The 18,559-nt window shown below is 33.1% G+C and overlaps 3 protein-coding genes across 3 annotated transcripts; all 3 read right to left on the reverse strand.

Annotated features, from left to right (window-relative positions):
* Positions 1-777: 777 nt before the first annotated feature.
* LOC133678127 (uncharacterized) lies at positions 778-2,125 on the reverse strand. Its single transcript, XM_062100333.1, has one exon. It carries the CDS (start codon positions 1,879-1,881, stop codon positions 958-960), a length of 924 nt encoding a protein of 307 aa, XP_061956317.1. The 5' UTR covers positions 1,882-2,125; the 3' UTR covers positions 778-957.
* Positions 2,126-8,661: 6,536 nt separating this feature from the next.
* On the reverse strand, positions 8,662-9,747 carry LOC133678858 (uncharacterized). Its single transcript, XM_062101368.1, has one exon. The coding sequence runs from the start codon at positions 9,745-9,747 to the stop codon at positions 8,662-8,664; it is 1,086 nt and encodes a 361-aa protein (XP_061957352.1).
* Positions 9,748-15,341: 5,594 nt separating this feature from the next.
* LOC133678407 (probable inactive poly [ADP-ribose] polymerase SRO5) lies at positions 15,342-18,258 on the reverse strand. Its single transcript, XM_062100700.1, has 5 exons — positions 17,289-18,258; positions 16,891-17,132; positions 16,658-16,794; positions 16,465-16,560; positions 15,342-15,744 (listed from the first exon to the last, which is right to left on the reverse strand). Exons 1-5 carry the CDS (start codon positions 17,837-17,839, stop codon positions 15,631-15,633), a joined length of 1,140 nt encoding a protein of 379 aa, XP_061956684.1. The 5' UTR covers positions 17,840-18,258; the 3' UTR covers positions 15,342-15,630.
* Between the last annotated feature and the right edge of the window lie 301 nt (positions 18,259-18,559).

Raw genomic sequence — 18,559 nt, forward strand, 5'->3', positions numbered from 1 at the left:
GGCATGATATTAAATTTTGCTTTGAATATAAAGAAGCTCTAAAGTTTTATCTATATCATATCCCTATTTGACTTGTCATATATATATATATATATATATATATATATATATATATATATATATTGTTTGACTTGTTTTAAAAAAAAATTATATTTTTAAATTGTTTTAATATGCTGATATTTAAAATAAAAAAATTATTTTAATATAATATGATAAGAAATATATAGTTTGACTATTCCTTGTAGAATGAAGATTTGAGGATTTATACCAAAAGAAAGGAAAACAGCATGCCAACCAGCTCAGACCATGTGGATTTTTCATACAATATTGAAAAATAAAATCAAAATCTTGATGGTATGGATCTCAAGGGTCAAATGTTGGGTACAAGAACACAAAATCAATGGAGGTTCTGAATTTGCAATGGCCAATGGCTACCCTTCCTGTCCTGTGAGATACAGTTTTCTCAACCAATCAATGAGCAATTATTATAGAATTTCTACGCGCCATTATCCCAGTTGCTACAAGATCTGACAATATACTAACTCGTCATCAAGAAGCTGGGAAGAAAGAACACTGACACTCCCTTTTTTAATTTTTTTTAAATATATATATTTATTAATATCAGCTAGTAATTGACATCGGAGATGGAGTCGACGCTCTTATTTTTACCACTCCCACAAGCCAGTCTATTTAAATTTGTTAATTTTTAATTTTTAAAATTATTTTTTATATTTTTTAATATATTAAAAAAACACTTTAAAAAATACAACAAATGAGTTTATGAATCATCTATCACGACAGCTTAATTATTTTATCTGCACACGGAATTGAAATCCATCCAGGAAATTATAAATGATTCCCTACTCCGAAAACAGAAATAAAATTAATACACACAAATTTGTTGTTAAGAGGAAAAATAACAAAAAAAATAAGAATATATTAATCATCCGCTACCTCTCAAAATGGATGAAGATTCCTTCCCACCCCATTAACATTTGACAGAAACCCCACCAAATCCGGCCTGTAAGGCAAATAGGAGCGGCGTTTATCACCTTCTTTACTCCTCACGTAATAATGTTCTTGAAATTGAAACAAACCTCCTCCAGCTCCTTTCGCTTCTTTCCTTTTCTCTGTGCCCTGTTTATTATGATTCCCATCTTGGTCATCGCTGCCTAATCTCTGATGATGGAGGCCACTCTTCTTGTTATTAGGCATCAAGAACACAAAAGTATCCTTGCCATCACTATTACTCCGGTGAATAAAATCTTTGAACTTCCATCTCTTTGAATTAGACCCTGTAGAGCTGCTCTTCTTGCAGCTCCCTGGAGACCCCTCCTTCTTTGGCGTCCACACACAGTAAGTTCCAGGCTCTAGGCTGTCAATATCATCAGCTTCCGATGAAGAACACGAAAAGGTTTCACGGTCCTCGTAGAAGAGCTTCCTGAGGGGCAATCTATTTGGTTTCTTGGCATCTTGGGTACTATTAGTTGCAGTTTTCGATCTGGGTAGGGATTCTTGGTCGTCTAAGAGTAACTTGGTGTTAAATAAGGGATAGAAGGGTCTGATTTGGCCGTTGTAAAAGATATCATCAGCAGAAATCGGAGGGAATTGTGGTTCTGGCCTACTTAGAACTGCAAACTCGAAGTCATCCTCCTCCTCCTCCTCCCCCTCCTCGTTGTCGTTTTGTGGGTGGTTGCTTTTCTCTTCTCCTCCTTGTTCTTGCCAAGAGAAAATGTTATTGTTCGCGTCTTCTACTTGTTCTGATTCGTTTGTGAATTCTTGGACGACCCTTGCTGCAATCTCTGCTAGCTTGTTTGAAGAGTAGGAGTTGAAGCTTGGAGAGCTTGGAGAAAGGGTGATTAAAGGGCTACTTGGCTGCATTATGGAGCTATCTTTGCTTAAATTTAATGGCAAAAAATCGTGCAACTGTGGAGCTGGGTTCTTAGTTTTACAGAGAGAGGAAGAGAGGGAGAGAGAGTGAGTTGGGTTGGGTTGGTTTGGATTGAAACAAGTGGGGGATTTTGGATATATAGATGCTTGAGTTGAGGGCTTGGTTGTGACTTTATGGGTGCGGAAAGTAATGGGAGAAATTTGTGTTTATTTTGGATGCAGAGAGAGAAGCAGAGGAAGACTCACTTTATAAAGGAGGCTGTGATGGTGATTGGTGCGTGTCACACAAAACTAAATTCATATTTTTCGAAGTTTTTGAGAAGGTCGGGCGACCCTGACCCATAGTAAATTGAATTAATTAATTAAGATAATGTTTATTAATATTTTAGTGGTTATTTTTTAAATTTTTTATTTTTAAAAATATTAAAATAATATTTTTCAAACTTTTTTAAGGTTTCATCATCCATGATGCTATTAAATTAAAATAATATTCTTTTTATTTTTAAAAAATTATTTTTAATATTAATGTATCAAAATAATTTAAAAATCTCAAAAACATATTAATTTAAAGAAAATATAAAATAAAATAAAACAATTTTTTTAAAAAAAATACTTTTAAAATATAAAAATAAACATGGGATAATGACGTGGATATTGTCAGCTTCTTATAGTGTTCTTGGTTTCACATCCAGTCATTTATAGCCCTAGATAGCTCCAAATCATCAACCAAACCTCCATCTTCGTTGAATTAAGACGGCAATATGAGTGATGATGGAGATCAAGTGGGAGAGACATCAGGAGGTTGGAGGAGGGCAGGTAAGAGGGATAATCATACGATAGACAGGATCGCCAATTTAATGCTCTTCCTTTTTTAAACAATATTATTGGTGATTTTTATTTTTATTTTTATTTTTATTCTCCTTTTTGTAGTGGTAAAGCAACAACCTCTAGCCAAGGACGACGGCATGGGCGCCACTGTTTTGGAGGGTAGATTGCCATCACACCATGCCTCGTGATGATGATCAACACGTGTAGAGCTTTCAGGCCTCGCACGTTAATTACTCTGCTAAACAAGCCACCATTTTTGCTTCAGGCCTCCAAGTGTCATTAAATTAATGAAAAGAACATTATACATTGAAAGACCCACGTTTTGTAGTCTTTTACTAGCTACGGTGTTAACTAGTTTTTGTGACAAACTTTACGTCACAGGCTGGATTAAATATCTTTTTAATTAAAAAACTTTAGAAGATTGTTGTGTTTTTAAAAAATATAAGACAAATTCAACCTTGACTAATTTGATAATATGATAAAAAAATAAAATGACAACAACAAAAAATAAATTAATAAAAAATTATCTTGAATAAAGTTAGGTTAATACGCGAAACTCGAGACCTAACACATAAGTTCGGGTTAACCTTATAGAAGGACGGTATCAATAAAAATCAATTGTAAAAAAGAAGCTGAAAAAAAAAAGACATAAGCAAACCTAGTCCAATCTTTCAAACCCGTAACCTAAAAGGATATCAATAAAATATTAAGAGAAAAATTCAAAAAAAAAGTTTCAATAAAAAAGGGTTAAAATAGAAATAAGAAGCAAAATTGACATAAAATAAAATGAATTAAAATATTGAGGGATGTAATTGAAAAACAATTATCCAATTAAGAGAATATAAAAAGATTATAGGATGCAATTGAAAAGATAATTTAATTAAGAGAATAATTTTTTTAAAATAAAATAAAAAGAATAGGGATTAAATATCAAAGTTGAAAAAACTAAAAGAGGATTGAGTTGAAAAAAAACTCCAACTCTATAGATAATTTTAAAAAAATATATAAATAAAGAAAACAAAGACAAAATTTAAAAAATAAATAAATTGAAGAGCTGTTTTGAAAATATACAGGATTGGCTCTAAAATCAATAAAAAAAAAAGTTATTGGTGCAAAACCCAACATATTTTTGATACACGGAACCATCTTTTTCATATTAAATAATATTTTATTTATACTGAAATACTAAATTACCCCTACTTAAAATTGATAATTACAAAACAAAAAAAATACCCTTCACCCAAAAGCAAAGACAATTCTCATCCAAGGACTTTGTGGTAATTTTACCATGAAAATATAATGAAAAAGGCAAGACTACCCCTGTCCGCCAGTCATTTTATTCTGAGGGAATACGAGTCATTTTATTGTTTAATATATTTATACCTCCGCTCCTGGGATCATTTGTATTATGTTTATAAGAGCAAAATCATCATTTCACCGTTTCAATCTACAATAACAGTGAGTCTATGTATACAGTAATAAATGTTCAGTAAAAATGGGAGCCTTTTCAGTTTCTTTTAATGTATTCTCGAGTGACACTTTTCAAAATATATCTTTATTTAATTAGATGATAATTAAAATATATATTCATAAAAAAGTAATTATTAAAATTTTGTATAGACAATGTATTTTTTAGTAAGAATATTTTTTTTATTCTTGTATGTTTTTTTGGACAATAAGATATTTTTTTATTAACACTATGGTCTATTGAATAAAACTATGTATAATTAAAAAAATATTAATCAAAATTATAATTATTTTAATTAAAGAAAAAATATATCTTTCTAATTAAAACCCTCTTTTCTTATTCATATATTTCTTTTTTATTTTGATGAAAAATATTTTTTAAAAACATTTAGTATGATTATAAAAGAAAGTTTTAATTAAAAAAAATTATGAACTATTCATTTTTATGCACATGTATAAAAACAAATAAGAATAATATATTTTATATTATATAAAATATTAATATTAATATGAAAGAGAAATATTTATTAAAAAAACTTGCATATTAGGTTAATATATAATTATTAATATTACCATAAAAAAACTAATCTTCCAGAAAACTATAGCATGTTTTTCTAAACATTATTTTAATAAATTTATTTAAAGACAATTTTATTCTATACAAATATTAAAGACTATTTAACAACAATGTCAGGTGCATCTCAACCTGGAAGGATGGGTCTACACACCTAATCTAACAAAAGACCTAAGCTGGAAGGTTAGGCCTCCTTTCTCTCTTTTTTTTTTTATTAAAAAAAGCAGATGTTATGCCATTCACCCTTTTTAATATAGAATGACTACGCATCATCCACTAGGCAAATGATGTTTCATGTTGGTTCAAATTTTAGACACCACCTGTGTGGCTTAATAGTCGATGTTTGAATTTTGGGATCCAAAAAACCAAGTTTCAACTTGTTTAAACTTAAAAATACGTAAAAAAAACCCACTATGAAAAGCACTATAAAACGATTTTTAATCTTAAAATATCTTTTGATCGATTTAGTCTTTCGGTCAGTTTAAAAAATATAAGTCAAATAATATCAAAACAAAATTTATGAGTCTTGATTTACTTTTTCCAACATGATTGAAAGGTAAAACGCTCTTCATCGAACTCTCCTTTCTAAAACAAGCCTATAAACACTAAAATTGGTTTTGTTTGTGGTCAGAATGTGGTTGTCTAAATGTTTTTATCTCTCCTCTATGATACATTGAATAAGTAAAAGCATGAAAATCAAAATAGATACCAACAAATAAAACCCTGCCAACATAAGTTTAAAAGATGAAATTGCAAAGAAATAAAATTCAATGATCAAAATATAAAAAAACTTTAAAGGCTTGAAAGAAAGAAAGAAGATAGTGAACCATGGAGTGGATAGTTAAATGAGTCTATATTGCATGTGTAAAGTTTGGAATACTGTTCTGTATTTTTCTTTATGCTTTACAACTAGTATATATAATACAAAGAAATGAAATCACGATCCAAGAATAAAGCCTAAACAATTGCTAACGGAAAAATAATTCCTAAACATAAGTTGCTAATAACTGGACAATAAGTTATATATGGAATGTGAAGATATATGTGCAGATATGGCGTTGATATGCAGATATGGCGTTGATACTCCCCCTCAAGTTGGAGCATGGAGATCCGTAATGCCCAACTTGCGTGATAATTCTTGGTAGTGGTCTCGGCCTAAAGCTTTGGTGAAAATATCTGCAAGCTGATTGGAGGTTGATATGTGTCTGGTGGTGATAAGGCCGGATTGTAACTTCTCACGAACAACATGGCAATCAATTTCTATATGTTTTGTACGCTCGTGGAAAACAGGATTCTGAGCAATGTGAAGAGCCGCCTGGTTGTCACAGTATAAGAGCATGGGTTTGGAATGGTGAACGTCGAGATCATGGAGAAGTGTTTTAAGCCATGTGAGTTCACAAGTAGTGGAAGCAAGAGCCCGATACTCAGCTTCAGCAGAAGAACGAGAGACGGTCTGTTGCTTCTTAGTACGCCAGGAAATAGGACTAGTGCCAAGCTGAATAAAAAAACCTGTCGTGGATCTGCGAGTGAGTGGACAACTAGCCCAGTCTGAATCAGAGTAAGCTGAGACTTGAAGATTGCTGGAAGCAGGAAAGAATAAACCCTGGCCTGGAGTGAATTTAATATAACGAAGAACGCGGACAGCAGCATCATAATGGGGCTGTCGTGGCTGATGCATAAATTGGCTCAGAATATTGACTGAAAACACGATGTCAGGACGGGTGATGGTGAGGTAGATGAGACGCCCAACAAGTCGTCGAAAAGAGCTTGGATCAGGGAGAAGATCACCATCAGCATTGTTAAGCTTCAGATTTTGTTCCATAGGGAAAACAGTGGGGCGAGTACCAAGATGGCCACTGTCAGCAAGAATGTCAAGAGCATATTTGCGTTGATTTAAGGATATACCAGTGGGAGAATGAGCAACCTCAAGTCCAAGAAAATATTTTAATTTGCCAAGATCCTTAATGTGAAAGTGATGAGCGAGCATGGTCTTGAAGTTGGTAATGGCAGAAAGATCATTACCTGCTATAAGAATGTCATCAACATAAACCAATATGAAAGTGGAAGACTGACCCTGAGAGAGTTTGAAGAGTGAGTGATCAGCCTGAGATTGGATGAAACCCGCAGCAAGAAGAACAGAGCATAATTTAAAGAACCAATTGCGAGATGCTTGCTTGAGGCCATAGATGGATTTCTGAAGACGACAAACAAGAGTCGTTGTTGGTGTGGAATAACCTGGTGGAGGAGACATATAGACTTCCTCATCAAGATTGCCGTGTAAGAAGGCATTGTTAACGTCCAACTGGAAAAGGTGCCATTGTCGAGCTGCAGCAACTGCAAGAATGCATCTAACAGTAACAAGTTTAGCAACAGGAGCAAAAGTGTCATGATAATCCAAACCTTCTATCTGAGTATATCCCTTGGCCACTAAGCGAGCTTTGTGTCGTTCTATAGATCCATCAGCCCGAAATTTGGTTTTGAACACCCATTTACAGCCAATGGTTTTCTTGCCAGGTGGAAGAGGTTGAAGAATCCAAGTATGGTTTGCTTCTAAGGCTTGAATTTCAGCTGCCATAGCATTGCGCCAATGGGGATGGCGCACAGCTTGAGAATATGATGTGGGATCAGGATGTTGAGATAATGCAGAAAGAAAAGCTAGATGGTGGTTAGAAAAACGATGATAAGATAAAAAAGAAGAGAGACAATGAGCAGTACCTGAGGAAGATCGTGGAACAGGAGAAGCCGTGAGGGACTTTGAAAGGGAAGAGCAGATGTAATCGTTGAGGTAAGGTGGTCGTGTAGCAGCTCGTTTTGGTCGTGAAATGAGATCTGGAGGTGGTAAGGGAGGAGATGGTGATGTGAGTGGTAAGGGAGGAATGATGGAAGGGGAAGGTGATGATGTTGGTAAATTGGATGAGGGGGGAATATCAAGAATTGGAAACGGAAGGACTGGAGCAGTTGCAGGAGGTGAAGGTATGAGGTGATAAGGAAAATTATGCTCTTCAAAAGTAACATCACGGGAGATGAAGAGCTTGTGATTTTCTAGATCATAGACACGATAAGCTTTATGGTTGGCAGGATAACCTAAGAAAACACAACGTGAAGCTCGAGGAGAGAATTTATCTCGATGTTGACGAGGGGTTTGGGCATAGCATAAACAACCAAACACTCGTAAGTGTGTATATGATGGTGGTTTTTGGAAGAGGAGCTCATAAGGGGACTTATGGTTCAGGCTAGGGGAAGGGGTTCGGTTAATTAAATAAGTGGCTGTGAGAATACATTCTCCCCAGAATGAGATGGGAAGATTAGCTTGAAAACGTAAACACCGGGCCACATTAAGTAGATGGCGATGTTTCCGTTCGGCAACACCATTTTGTTGAGGTGTATCCACACACGTGCGTTCGTGAAGAATGCCATGATCATGAAAAAAAGTTTGGAGTTTATTAGACAAAAATTCTTGACCATTATCAGTGCGCACATGACGAATAATGCAATTAAATTGAGTTTTAACCATGGCAAAAAAATTTGTAAGGCAAGTAAAAGTATCAGATTTCATGTGCATGAGATAGACCCATGTTGTGCGTGAGAAATCATCCACGATGGTTAAAAAATAATGGGCTCCTGAATTTGATGCAGTAGGATAACCACCCCATATATCACAATAAATTCGATTGAAACAAAATGTGCTTTTATTTGTATTCAAAGAAAAAGGTAAACGAGTGTGTTTTGCTCTAGCACATATATCACAAGCCAAATGTTGATTAGAAACACGTAAAGTTTTTGGAATACATGAAGTAGATGGATGACCAAGTCGCTGATGCCAAATGATGGAATCAGGGATGTTTTGAGAATGGAAGGCAGAGGCAGAGAAAGGCTTGTAGTGATAAAGTCCATCGCGTACTTCACCCGTTCCAATCAGCTTCCTCGTTGATAGGTCCGGCAAAGTTGGCAGAATTGGTGTTCAAAACCAAATTATTCACTGGTGATAGAAGATCCAAAAGGCGAGAGCATTGGTCACTGGTGAGGCCGGGAACATTAATCTCAGAAGATGTTGAAGAACTAATGGCATTATTCACTGCCATTGATGAGCCAGCATGTCCATTAGTTGCTTCACGGTATTGAGGTTTGTTTTTAGGGTAACCATGCAGCTTGTAACAATTGGATTTCCAGTGACCATCACGATCACAGTAGTCGCATTTTGGACGACCACGTCCCTTTCCCTTATTATCAGAACGATGTGCAAGAAAACGAGGAGCTACCATGGCAGCAGATTCTGTTGGAATACTTGAGATATGCAGGAGACGTTGTTTCTCTTCTTGATGCAGAATTGAATATACTTTGGTGACAGGAGGTAAAGAATCCATAGCCAAAATCTGGCTACGAATTGGAGCATAAGAATCATGTAATCCCATCAAGAACTGAAAAACCCGCTCAATATCTTGCATATGAGTCAATTCTTTTAGGACACCACAAGTGCATTTTGGTGCAGGAGTGAGCATTGCAAGCTCATCCCAGTACCCCTTAAGTGTAGTGAAATATGCAGGAATAGTCATAGAACCTTGGATGAGGGTAGCAACATCACGCTTTAATTTAAAAATCCTGGGATTGTTGCTTTGAGAGAAACGATCTTCAAGATCAAGCCATACATCACGAGGACAGTCATGATAAATCAAACTATTAACAATGGATTTATCAATGGAGTTGAGAATCCATGATAAAACCATGTCACTGCAGCGCTCCCACAATTGAATTTCTGCTGTGGAAGATGTTGGTTTGGAGAGAGAACCATTAACAAAACTCAGTTTGTTTTTAGCGTTTAATGCCATTTTCATGGCTCGCTTCCAGGTAGGGTAATTGTCACCATTAAGAAGAATGGAAACCAGAATGGAACCTGGGTGATCAGCAGAGTGAAGAAAATATGGAGATGATACATCAGGAATTGACGAAGATGTTAAAGGGGAAACTTCCTGAGGTGTGGTATTAGACATAGCTACAAGAAGAAGATATGCAGCAGAATGAAAAAGATCTGAGGGTGAAGAACATGTATAGAAATAGAACGCTCTGATACCATGTAAAGTTTGGAATACTGTTCTGTATTTTTCTTTATGCTTTACAACTAGTATATATAATACAAAGAAATGAAATCACGATCCAAGAATAAAGCCTAAACAATTGCTAACGGAAAAATAATTCCTAAACATAAGTTGCTAATAACTGGACAATAAGTTATATATGGAATGTGAAGATATATGTGCAGATATGGCGTTGATATGCAGATATGGCGTTGATAGCATGCATGGTGAAACACATTGCATACATAGTGAAATACCCAACTCATTTAGTATATAGTATTAGGGCTCATTTGTTTTCATAAAATAGCTTACAAGAAAATATTTTATGAATTATTAATGTTATTTACCGTAGAGTTATAGTGTACTTAATGTATGGATTGGAATGGATAACTTGATGGAGTAGAGGATATCTACTATTGACTTGAGTTGTGAATGGATAAAGTCCAAGATAATTGGACAAAATGCAATCATGATGTTGATATGTATATATATATTAATAACGTGAGAATATCTTATTTTAAAAGAAACTCTGTCACAATTTTGATAAAGATTTAATTGACGTAAAAGAGTTATGAGAATATGGAATAATTATTAATTTGAAGAAAAAAAAATTATCTTGTTTTTTATTGAATTCAAGGCTAAAAAACTTTTAGAATTGAGGCTATTACAACTCAAGTTTCTTAGCTATTAGCATAAAACATTGAACAAATTTGTATTGTTAGTGCTTTTGATGGACATATAGTTTGTTTTTGGTACTAACATTAACCTTAGTTTTTTTTATTTCATGATTGGTTGCATTTTATATGTTTCTTTACTATCTCAACACATTAAATGGAGGAGATATACAAAAAATGAATTGTCCATATATTTAAGAAACAAATACATGCAAACAATAAAATTAGCCCAACTTCATCTCTGAAGTTGGTATATTACTACATGCACTAAAAATCTAGGGTTGATTACTGTTCATATGAGCAATACTAATTTTTTTTTTAGTTATCAAACTTTTTTAATCACAATTTTTATCCTCCCAAGTTAAATTAGCATGATTTTATAAATTGAGATGCTTTTATTTATTTATATTTTCACATACATACAATGTGTTGAGGGATATTTTGGTGATAAATTAAAATTATATATTTGTACTTAAACATAGAAAATTGAAAGAAGAATGACCAAGTATAAAAAAAAAAAAACCAATTTTGATATGGACATAAAAAACTTAAATTTGCTACATATAGTTTTTATTTTATCTGTTGTGTTGTCCTTATTATTTTACAATCTCACATTTCAGTTTAAGAACTTTATTTTTTTTCATCAAAGTCCGTCAAAATTGAGAAATGAAGTCACCGCTCGGATGTTGACGTTTAAGCCACTAAAAAAATGATATTGATGTCAATGTATTTGTATTTTCAAAGAAAGTTTAATGAAAGTGATTTTCCCTCTAAAAATACCAGAGAAAATAGATGAAGGTTGTTAATTTATTTTTGATTATGTCTTTTCATTTTATTTTTTATATGCATCTGACTCTGCCTGTCACTTTAAGAAGAATAATTAACTTTTCATTCTACAATTAAATTAGAATCAATAACTATGTCTTCATTTATTGGTTAATATATTTTTTGAGTTTATTTTATTAAGTATGAACATAATTTTTGTGTTTCTCATTTAAAAAAAAAAATCATGATGCATAACGTTGGTACATTCTTTTGTGGCATTAAAAATTATAATGAAATATTTTATTGCAATATAACATGAGGGTACAAGACAAATATATTCAAGAAGAAGAGAATGACATCTTTAAATAAATGTATTGGGAATTGCAAGCCCTGATTTTGATAGAAAAGGATTGCATTTTTAAATATAATAAACAAACTTGTTGGAGCACGAAAAATTATTTTTTTTGAAATACCAATCAAAGAGAAAAAGAACTTAATTAATTAGAGAATATATTTTTCAATATATATATATATATATATATATATAAAAGTCCACTGTTGGGTAAAGGAATGGTTGCTTAATTAAGGGCATGCGTAACCTTGATTTAATTATTATTAATTTATTATTTATTGCCAAAACTATAGGTAAGTCATCATGCATCACGTATTTGGTGGGGCCGTAAGAACGCCACAGCAAACATCTCACAAAATCAATTACAAGCTGATATCCAACAGAAAATAAATAAAAAATAAATAAAAAAAACATACGCGCTTTCGTATTTCACGGTTGTGCCGCCAGCACGTGAGAAATACAACCTCCCACATTTTCTTTCCAAGGAGTTATGATAAGAGTAACGAAACTTTATTATAATTACCGTTTTTATTTAAAGTAATTTTTATTTGAAAATATATTTAAGTAATATATATTTTTTATTTTGTAAAATTTATTTTTAATATTAACATATTAAAACGATCTAAAATCATAAAAATATTAATTTAAAATAAAAAAATATATTTTTTAAATTTTCTTAAATACACATTTGAAATTGAAATTGAAATAGAAAAACAAGGATGCTTTTTCAGCTTTTAATTTATTATTTTATATTCAATTCCAATTAGGGATTGGGTTGAAGTGCAAGAATTATTATGAATTACCTACCTGGCTAAAACTCTACTATTAATGCCGTTTCGTGCAACCTTATCAACCACCAAATAAATTTGAAATGTAAAATGCAAAACTTGTCAACAATGATTTTGCCCAATGAGTATGCTGGAAGAGCATGGGTTTGCCCATACTTGTGAACATAATTCATCCCTCAATATGTTTAAAGTCAAGTTGGTGTCTGCAAGCAATATTGACAACATCGATTTGTTGTTTTCGCGGTCTCAACATGTTTTTTAAAAATCTTAATTTTTTTATTAAAAATAAATTTTAAAAAATAAAAAAATATTTTAAAAAACAATCGCTACTACAATTTAAAAAACACCATCATCTGTTTTGTTGAATTTGATTAATTAATTATTAATTGAGCGATTTTCGGACATGCAAAGGGCAGCTCTAACAAGTCTAAGATTTCAAGAATGTAAAAAGGTTTAACGCTTGTGTTTTATAACTAATCTTTTTCACACAGAGACAGACAGAGTCAAGACTTTGAGTGCAAGTAATCTGGAGTGCCATTAAAATACAGCGACTAATTCTTTCTTTATGACTTCATATGATGCGTGTAAATAGTCCTATACAATTGTGTTTTTTTTTTAATTTTTTTGATTTTCTTTTGCTTGCATATTAGGGTAAAATGGTGATACGAACTACAAATTAATCTTGATTAACACAAAATTTAAATCAAGGGTATTTTTTTATATTGTTGAATTCATTTTTTTAAGTCGTAGTTCATACTTGTTATTTAAAGGTAATGTCAAACAATTATTGGAATTATATTTAATAATTTTAAATTTTAAATTTAGATGATTTTTGACATGAAATCAAAATTTTAATAATCAAATAATTACAAGTTAAAATTTTACCTGCCTCATCCTCTTTTCTAATTAAAATTAATTAATAACACAAGATAGTTGATTCATACAAGTTTCAAACTTAAAATTTAAAAAAATATTAGAGAATAATATAAATTATATATTAAAGTATTTATTATAACTATTAAGTAGAGAATAAGATACCCTAATTATGCAGATGAATGCTGCTCGAGTTATAATTAAAACCCAAACACAGATAAAAGAAAATGGGTGAAATCATATTTACTTGCACGATCATAATTCTTAAAGACGCTACCTCCTCTCTTCATAAGAACTTCCCATCATCATGCAAGCTGTGATATATTTTTCATTATTATTATTATTATTTGTTTTAAGCAAGAAATGAAGACGAAAAGAAATGATGATTTGGGTAATTTTGTTTTCGCCGCACCAAAAGTACAGGAAAAGATGAAGGGTAGCTGTTGATGGTGACTGAAAACACAGATGGCATGGCAGCGGTTTGGGCTGGATTTAGCACTGAATATCCGGCCCATTTATGCTAAGTGGGCCTTCGAATTCCCAGGTTTCCCCCCTAATTTTCTGGCTTTTTAATTTGGGATTATATAATTGTTTTTTTTAATAAATCTTTATTCAAATGAAATTACAAAGAAAGGGTAAAATAATCATGAAAGTACACTTTTACTATTCCAGATGTAATTTTCTGAAAACATTTTGCGTTAATATTTGTAAAAACCTTCGTTTTATATCCTAATTAAATTAAATTGGGTAAAAACTGGCCAATAAGTAGAGTCGGTGTTGCCCTCCTTATTTCCAAACCTTACTTTTTTTTTTTCCTGAACATCTAAAATTCCTGTTTTGTAGTAAACACCATAGATTATGTCTCTCTTTTATCAATTAAAAATATTGAAATGCACCTAATAGCTTCATTTGTATGCGGTGCTTACAAAAGATCGAGATTGTATTTTTTATTGTGATAGTGATTATTTTTTAAAATATTTTTTATTTATTAATACATTAAAATAATAATTTTATATTTTTTAAATTTATTTTTAATATCAGTGTATCAAAATAATCCAGAATTATTAAAGAAAATAAGTTTAAGCAATTTTTATTTTTATTTTTGACAAACAATATTTTGATCCCAATTTACCTATCTGAATCCAAACAATTTTCCATCAAGTCATTCTCATATAAAGTTAAAAATATGGGACGGCCGTTTGTGAGTGAAAGTTTCAATACATATATTGATAATTTCACTATATTAAGATATATTTATGGAGTTTCAGGAGAAATCTTTGGTTTGCTATCCATTGATTTTAGGGTGGTTTTCTTGTGTTCTAAGCGTGTTTGAAAGTGTGGTTATAATTACTTGTTTAAAAGTGTTTTTCACTCAGAAATGTATCCAAATAATATTTTTTTATTTTTAAAAATTATTTTTAACATCAACGTATCAAAATAATCTAAAAAATATCAAAAAAATATTAATTTAAAGTAAAGAAAAAATTAAAAAAAATTAAACAATTTTAAAATGTTTTTGAAACAAAAAATAAAATAAAGAGGACTTTAAATGTGATAAATATACACAGATTTTTCTTTACATTGATTCCAAATTCTCCTGTCTAATTATTAACTAGGACTAATGCTTATGAACATGCACACCAAGTCTTATTTATAGGCCATCTTTCTTCCCGCACCCATTAATTTTTTGATTGTCAACTAGCAAGCAACTAGTATAGCATACAAAGATGTTATTTGATGGTAATTTTTTAGTGATTTAATTTAACTGATTAAATTTTAGATTTATTTTCTAGAAGTTAGTAGATGATAACTTTGAGAAATGTGATTTAATTGGTCAGACTCTAGGTTTATTTTCTAGAGGTTGCCAGTTTGAGTTCCATAAATCTTAGAATTACTAGAGATTTATATGGTTGTTAATTTTAAGGCCTGTAAAATTAGTCGAAATATACATAAATTAACCCGAATACCCGTATTAAAAAAAAAAAGAAAAGAAAAAGAAAGAAGATGTTAGCTGATGGTCAAATGTACATCGACAGAGAGCCAGCCACAGTTTCATCATTGAGCTGTAACAACACTTTATTTTTCTAGTGAGAATCACACGATACATTTCTTTTCACATATTGCCGACAAATGTTTCCACTTGCACAGCAATCGTGTGGTTCCACAAGAAAATCAAACTTCCATGATGCAAAATGCTCATCTGACTACACTGCGACTACAACAAAGACCTAGCAACAACTACACGCTCGATTTCTATATGTCAATTTGGATTACCTACTCGTTTATGTCAGTTTCATCTGTCTTTTCCATCCATCCCAGATCACAAAATGCTCCTCCTCACCGTGCTTCATGTTTGCATAATCAATTCTTCCATACCGTCTTTCTTCTCATCACAGTTCATTCCATTCTTGACTCCCTTTTGAACCCTTTTTTCCTCAAAACTGCTTGGTGTTTCAAGTATCTGCAGAGCAAAAATAGAGAATTCGTGTACCAATAAGGCTTTTTTGCTTTTTGTTTTTTTCCCTACCTGAGTATAGATTAGATTAATGACTGTGTATTGAAAAAGAAGTGAAATGAAAGGAACCAAACTGGGGGTGCAAGAGGTGGGTCTTATCTATATGCAAATTCGAGTAATTAAGAGATAGATGCTAGCAGGATCATTATGAACCCATTCAGTGATATTTTACTAAGAAAACAGAAGCAAAATTAATTTGATGAATAAAATCATGTAGCAGAAAATGACTGCTGCCATTGCAAGCCATTAAGAATCATGTTCTGGAATAAAGGAAACAGGGTAAAGCATTGTCTTCAACAGAAAAACATTCCGCGATCATATTCGTGAGTTTTATTCCAATAATTCATCTAACACTGGGATTCCTAGAAAAGGAAGATAGATCCTCTATGCCGGACCGCGTAAGAATGCACAGAATATTTTCCAACTGGTTACTCTCAGCATTCAAGTTCAGGAATGTATATAATGGCTTCTTCCCTTAGACATAACAGTACAACACAAGTGTATGCAGGTTTGTCTAGATGCAAAATACACCGTCATAATAAACATCAGTGAAGGCATGTTCTGTTATCCAAATAACGGTTCACTCTTCACAGGATGGATCGCAAATTTTCATTTAGCATACTGAGAAAGACGAGGGAAACTATTTCATTAGAGGAGGTTCCATACCTCGGTTCTAAATGACTTGATGACCGAAATCAGTAGCTTGTCCCCTACAGTCTTTCTCACTTGCTGTATTAGTTGTTGTCTAGAAATCTTCTTTTCCTGGACCAAAAGTTCAACATTGTGAGATCATACTTTACTAGAAATCGAACACCTTTCGAATGCCTGTTCCTACAATAAATCCAATTCAATTACTTACTCTGTGATCTCTATGATACTTGATAATCAACTTGGTAGTAGTAGGAGGCAAGAACTTTGAGAGTGCGGAAATAAGAGCAGGAAATGGCATCCAAGGTGAATTTGGCCTCCTCAAGGATTCTGGAATTCTAAAGTACCCTGCACAATCAAACAATAGTATTACAATGAGAAATTATCAAGAAACAACTCCCAATCTCAAAACATCATCGAACACTAATATTGTGGATGGCCTACCTTTCAAGCGAGAAGGAGCCCTGAAACTTATCACAAACTCCGGCAAAATATGAGTGTTCATGTGGGTACTCCATAAAATATACTTCCTAGGAGATGACAGATTGTCCATTCCTGAATCAAACTCCTCAGAACTCGGACGACACTGATCAGAACCCGGATGCACAACCTCTGACTTCCCCAGAATTAGACGGCAAAGCAACAAATGCCGCAGACCATCTTTATCAACACTCAATTTCTTCACACTGTAAGAAACAGGACACGAAGAAGCCTATAATTGTCAAATTAACTAAAATATATGTAGAAAAATCCTTTAGGCTCGCTGCTCATGTCTCATTGTTTAACATCAAATGAAGCAGATAAAAAACATACGAAATCAAAGAGAGAAATCTTTTGCTTACCATTCAACAGGAGAATCATCCGGAGAAAGATAAATGCCACAACCATAGAGTCCATTACTGTTGTCTATCATTCGGGCACTAAAACCATGCTTCACAATCTCACATATCTCATCTCTTGTACCACCGTACCAACCAAACTTAACATTCGCATCGCCGCCACACTTGTTCTCCATTGCTTTCGCAAAAATCTGGAAGGACTGCATTCTAGCTTGCTCCAAAACACCAGAATAAGAGTTCCTATGAATGGCAACAACTGTTGCTTGCTTGCCAAGCAAACCCAAACCCGAAACGAATCTTCGCTTAATGAGATCATGAACTCTATCTCCTTCAAAAAGTCGAACCAACCCATCATTGAATGATGGGGGTTGCCCAGAACTGGCACCAGAACTTGAACTCTCGCTATCAGAAATAACTGATTCTTGATCACGTGAATGTCTGCTTGCGTAATTCGTAGTACTAGGATTTTGTGAAGAGTTCTTGGGTGTGTTGTCGGAAGTAAATCCGTGTGTGATTCCGTTGGTATTTCTGACTTGAATCGGTGTATGCTCCATAACTGCTCAAGTCGGTTTAAGAAGAAGAGATGGCCAAAAAAAAAAGTTATCGAGAACCAGAGATTTTTCTTCTTGAAATATTGCTGAAACTAGAGAACCAACGTACGTTTTGACAGCAAGTCTAGATAAACTATGGAATAGAAAACTGGGACATGGTGGAAAGGGAGAATTGTAAGAGGAAATGAACGATCAGTTGCATAGCGGAGGAGGGATGATACAAGAAGCCAAGGAAATCGAGTCCTCTGCCATGAATGGAAACTAATATATGTTGTACGCAAACTTGTATCCGAAGAATATAAGGAGAACTGGAAAGAATAAGTAAAGAGAGGGTTGAAAAAATTGACTTAGTGGGCAAGCAAGAGAAAACTATCAATGGAGGAGAAGAAAGGGAGTTAAAAGAGAGATAAAGCAGGGGTGGTTCTATTTCTATATATATATATATATATATATATATATATATATATATATATATATATATATATCTCTTTGGGGTTTGAATTTGATTACTTGGAGAGGAGAGGTAGTTTTGTAAATATTAACGGAACCGCTCTTCTTACTCTGGTTTCCGCTTGGCGATGCCTCTCTCCCTCCCACTCTGACTTGGCCTGCGGCGCTCTCTGTTTTCCCCCGCGCCTGTCGTTTTTGTTTTTGTTTGGATTGCTCGGTACCCGGTTTTTTTTTCCTTTCTCGTTTTAACCATTTCATATTATAGGCATGCAC

Source organism: Populus nigra, chromosome 18 (genome assembly GCF_951802175.1).
Source record: "Populus nigra chromosome 18, ddPopNigr1.1, whole genome shotgun sequence".
NCBI classification, from domain to species: Eukaryota; Viridiplantae; Streptophyta; class Magnoliopsida; order Malpighiales; family Salicaceae; genus Populus; species Populus nigra.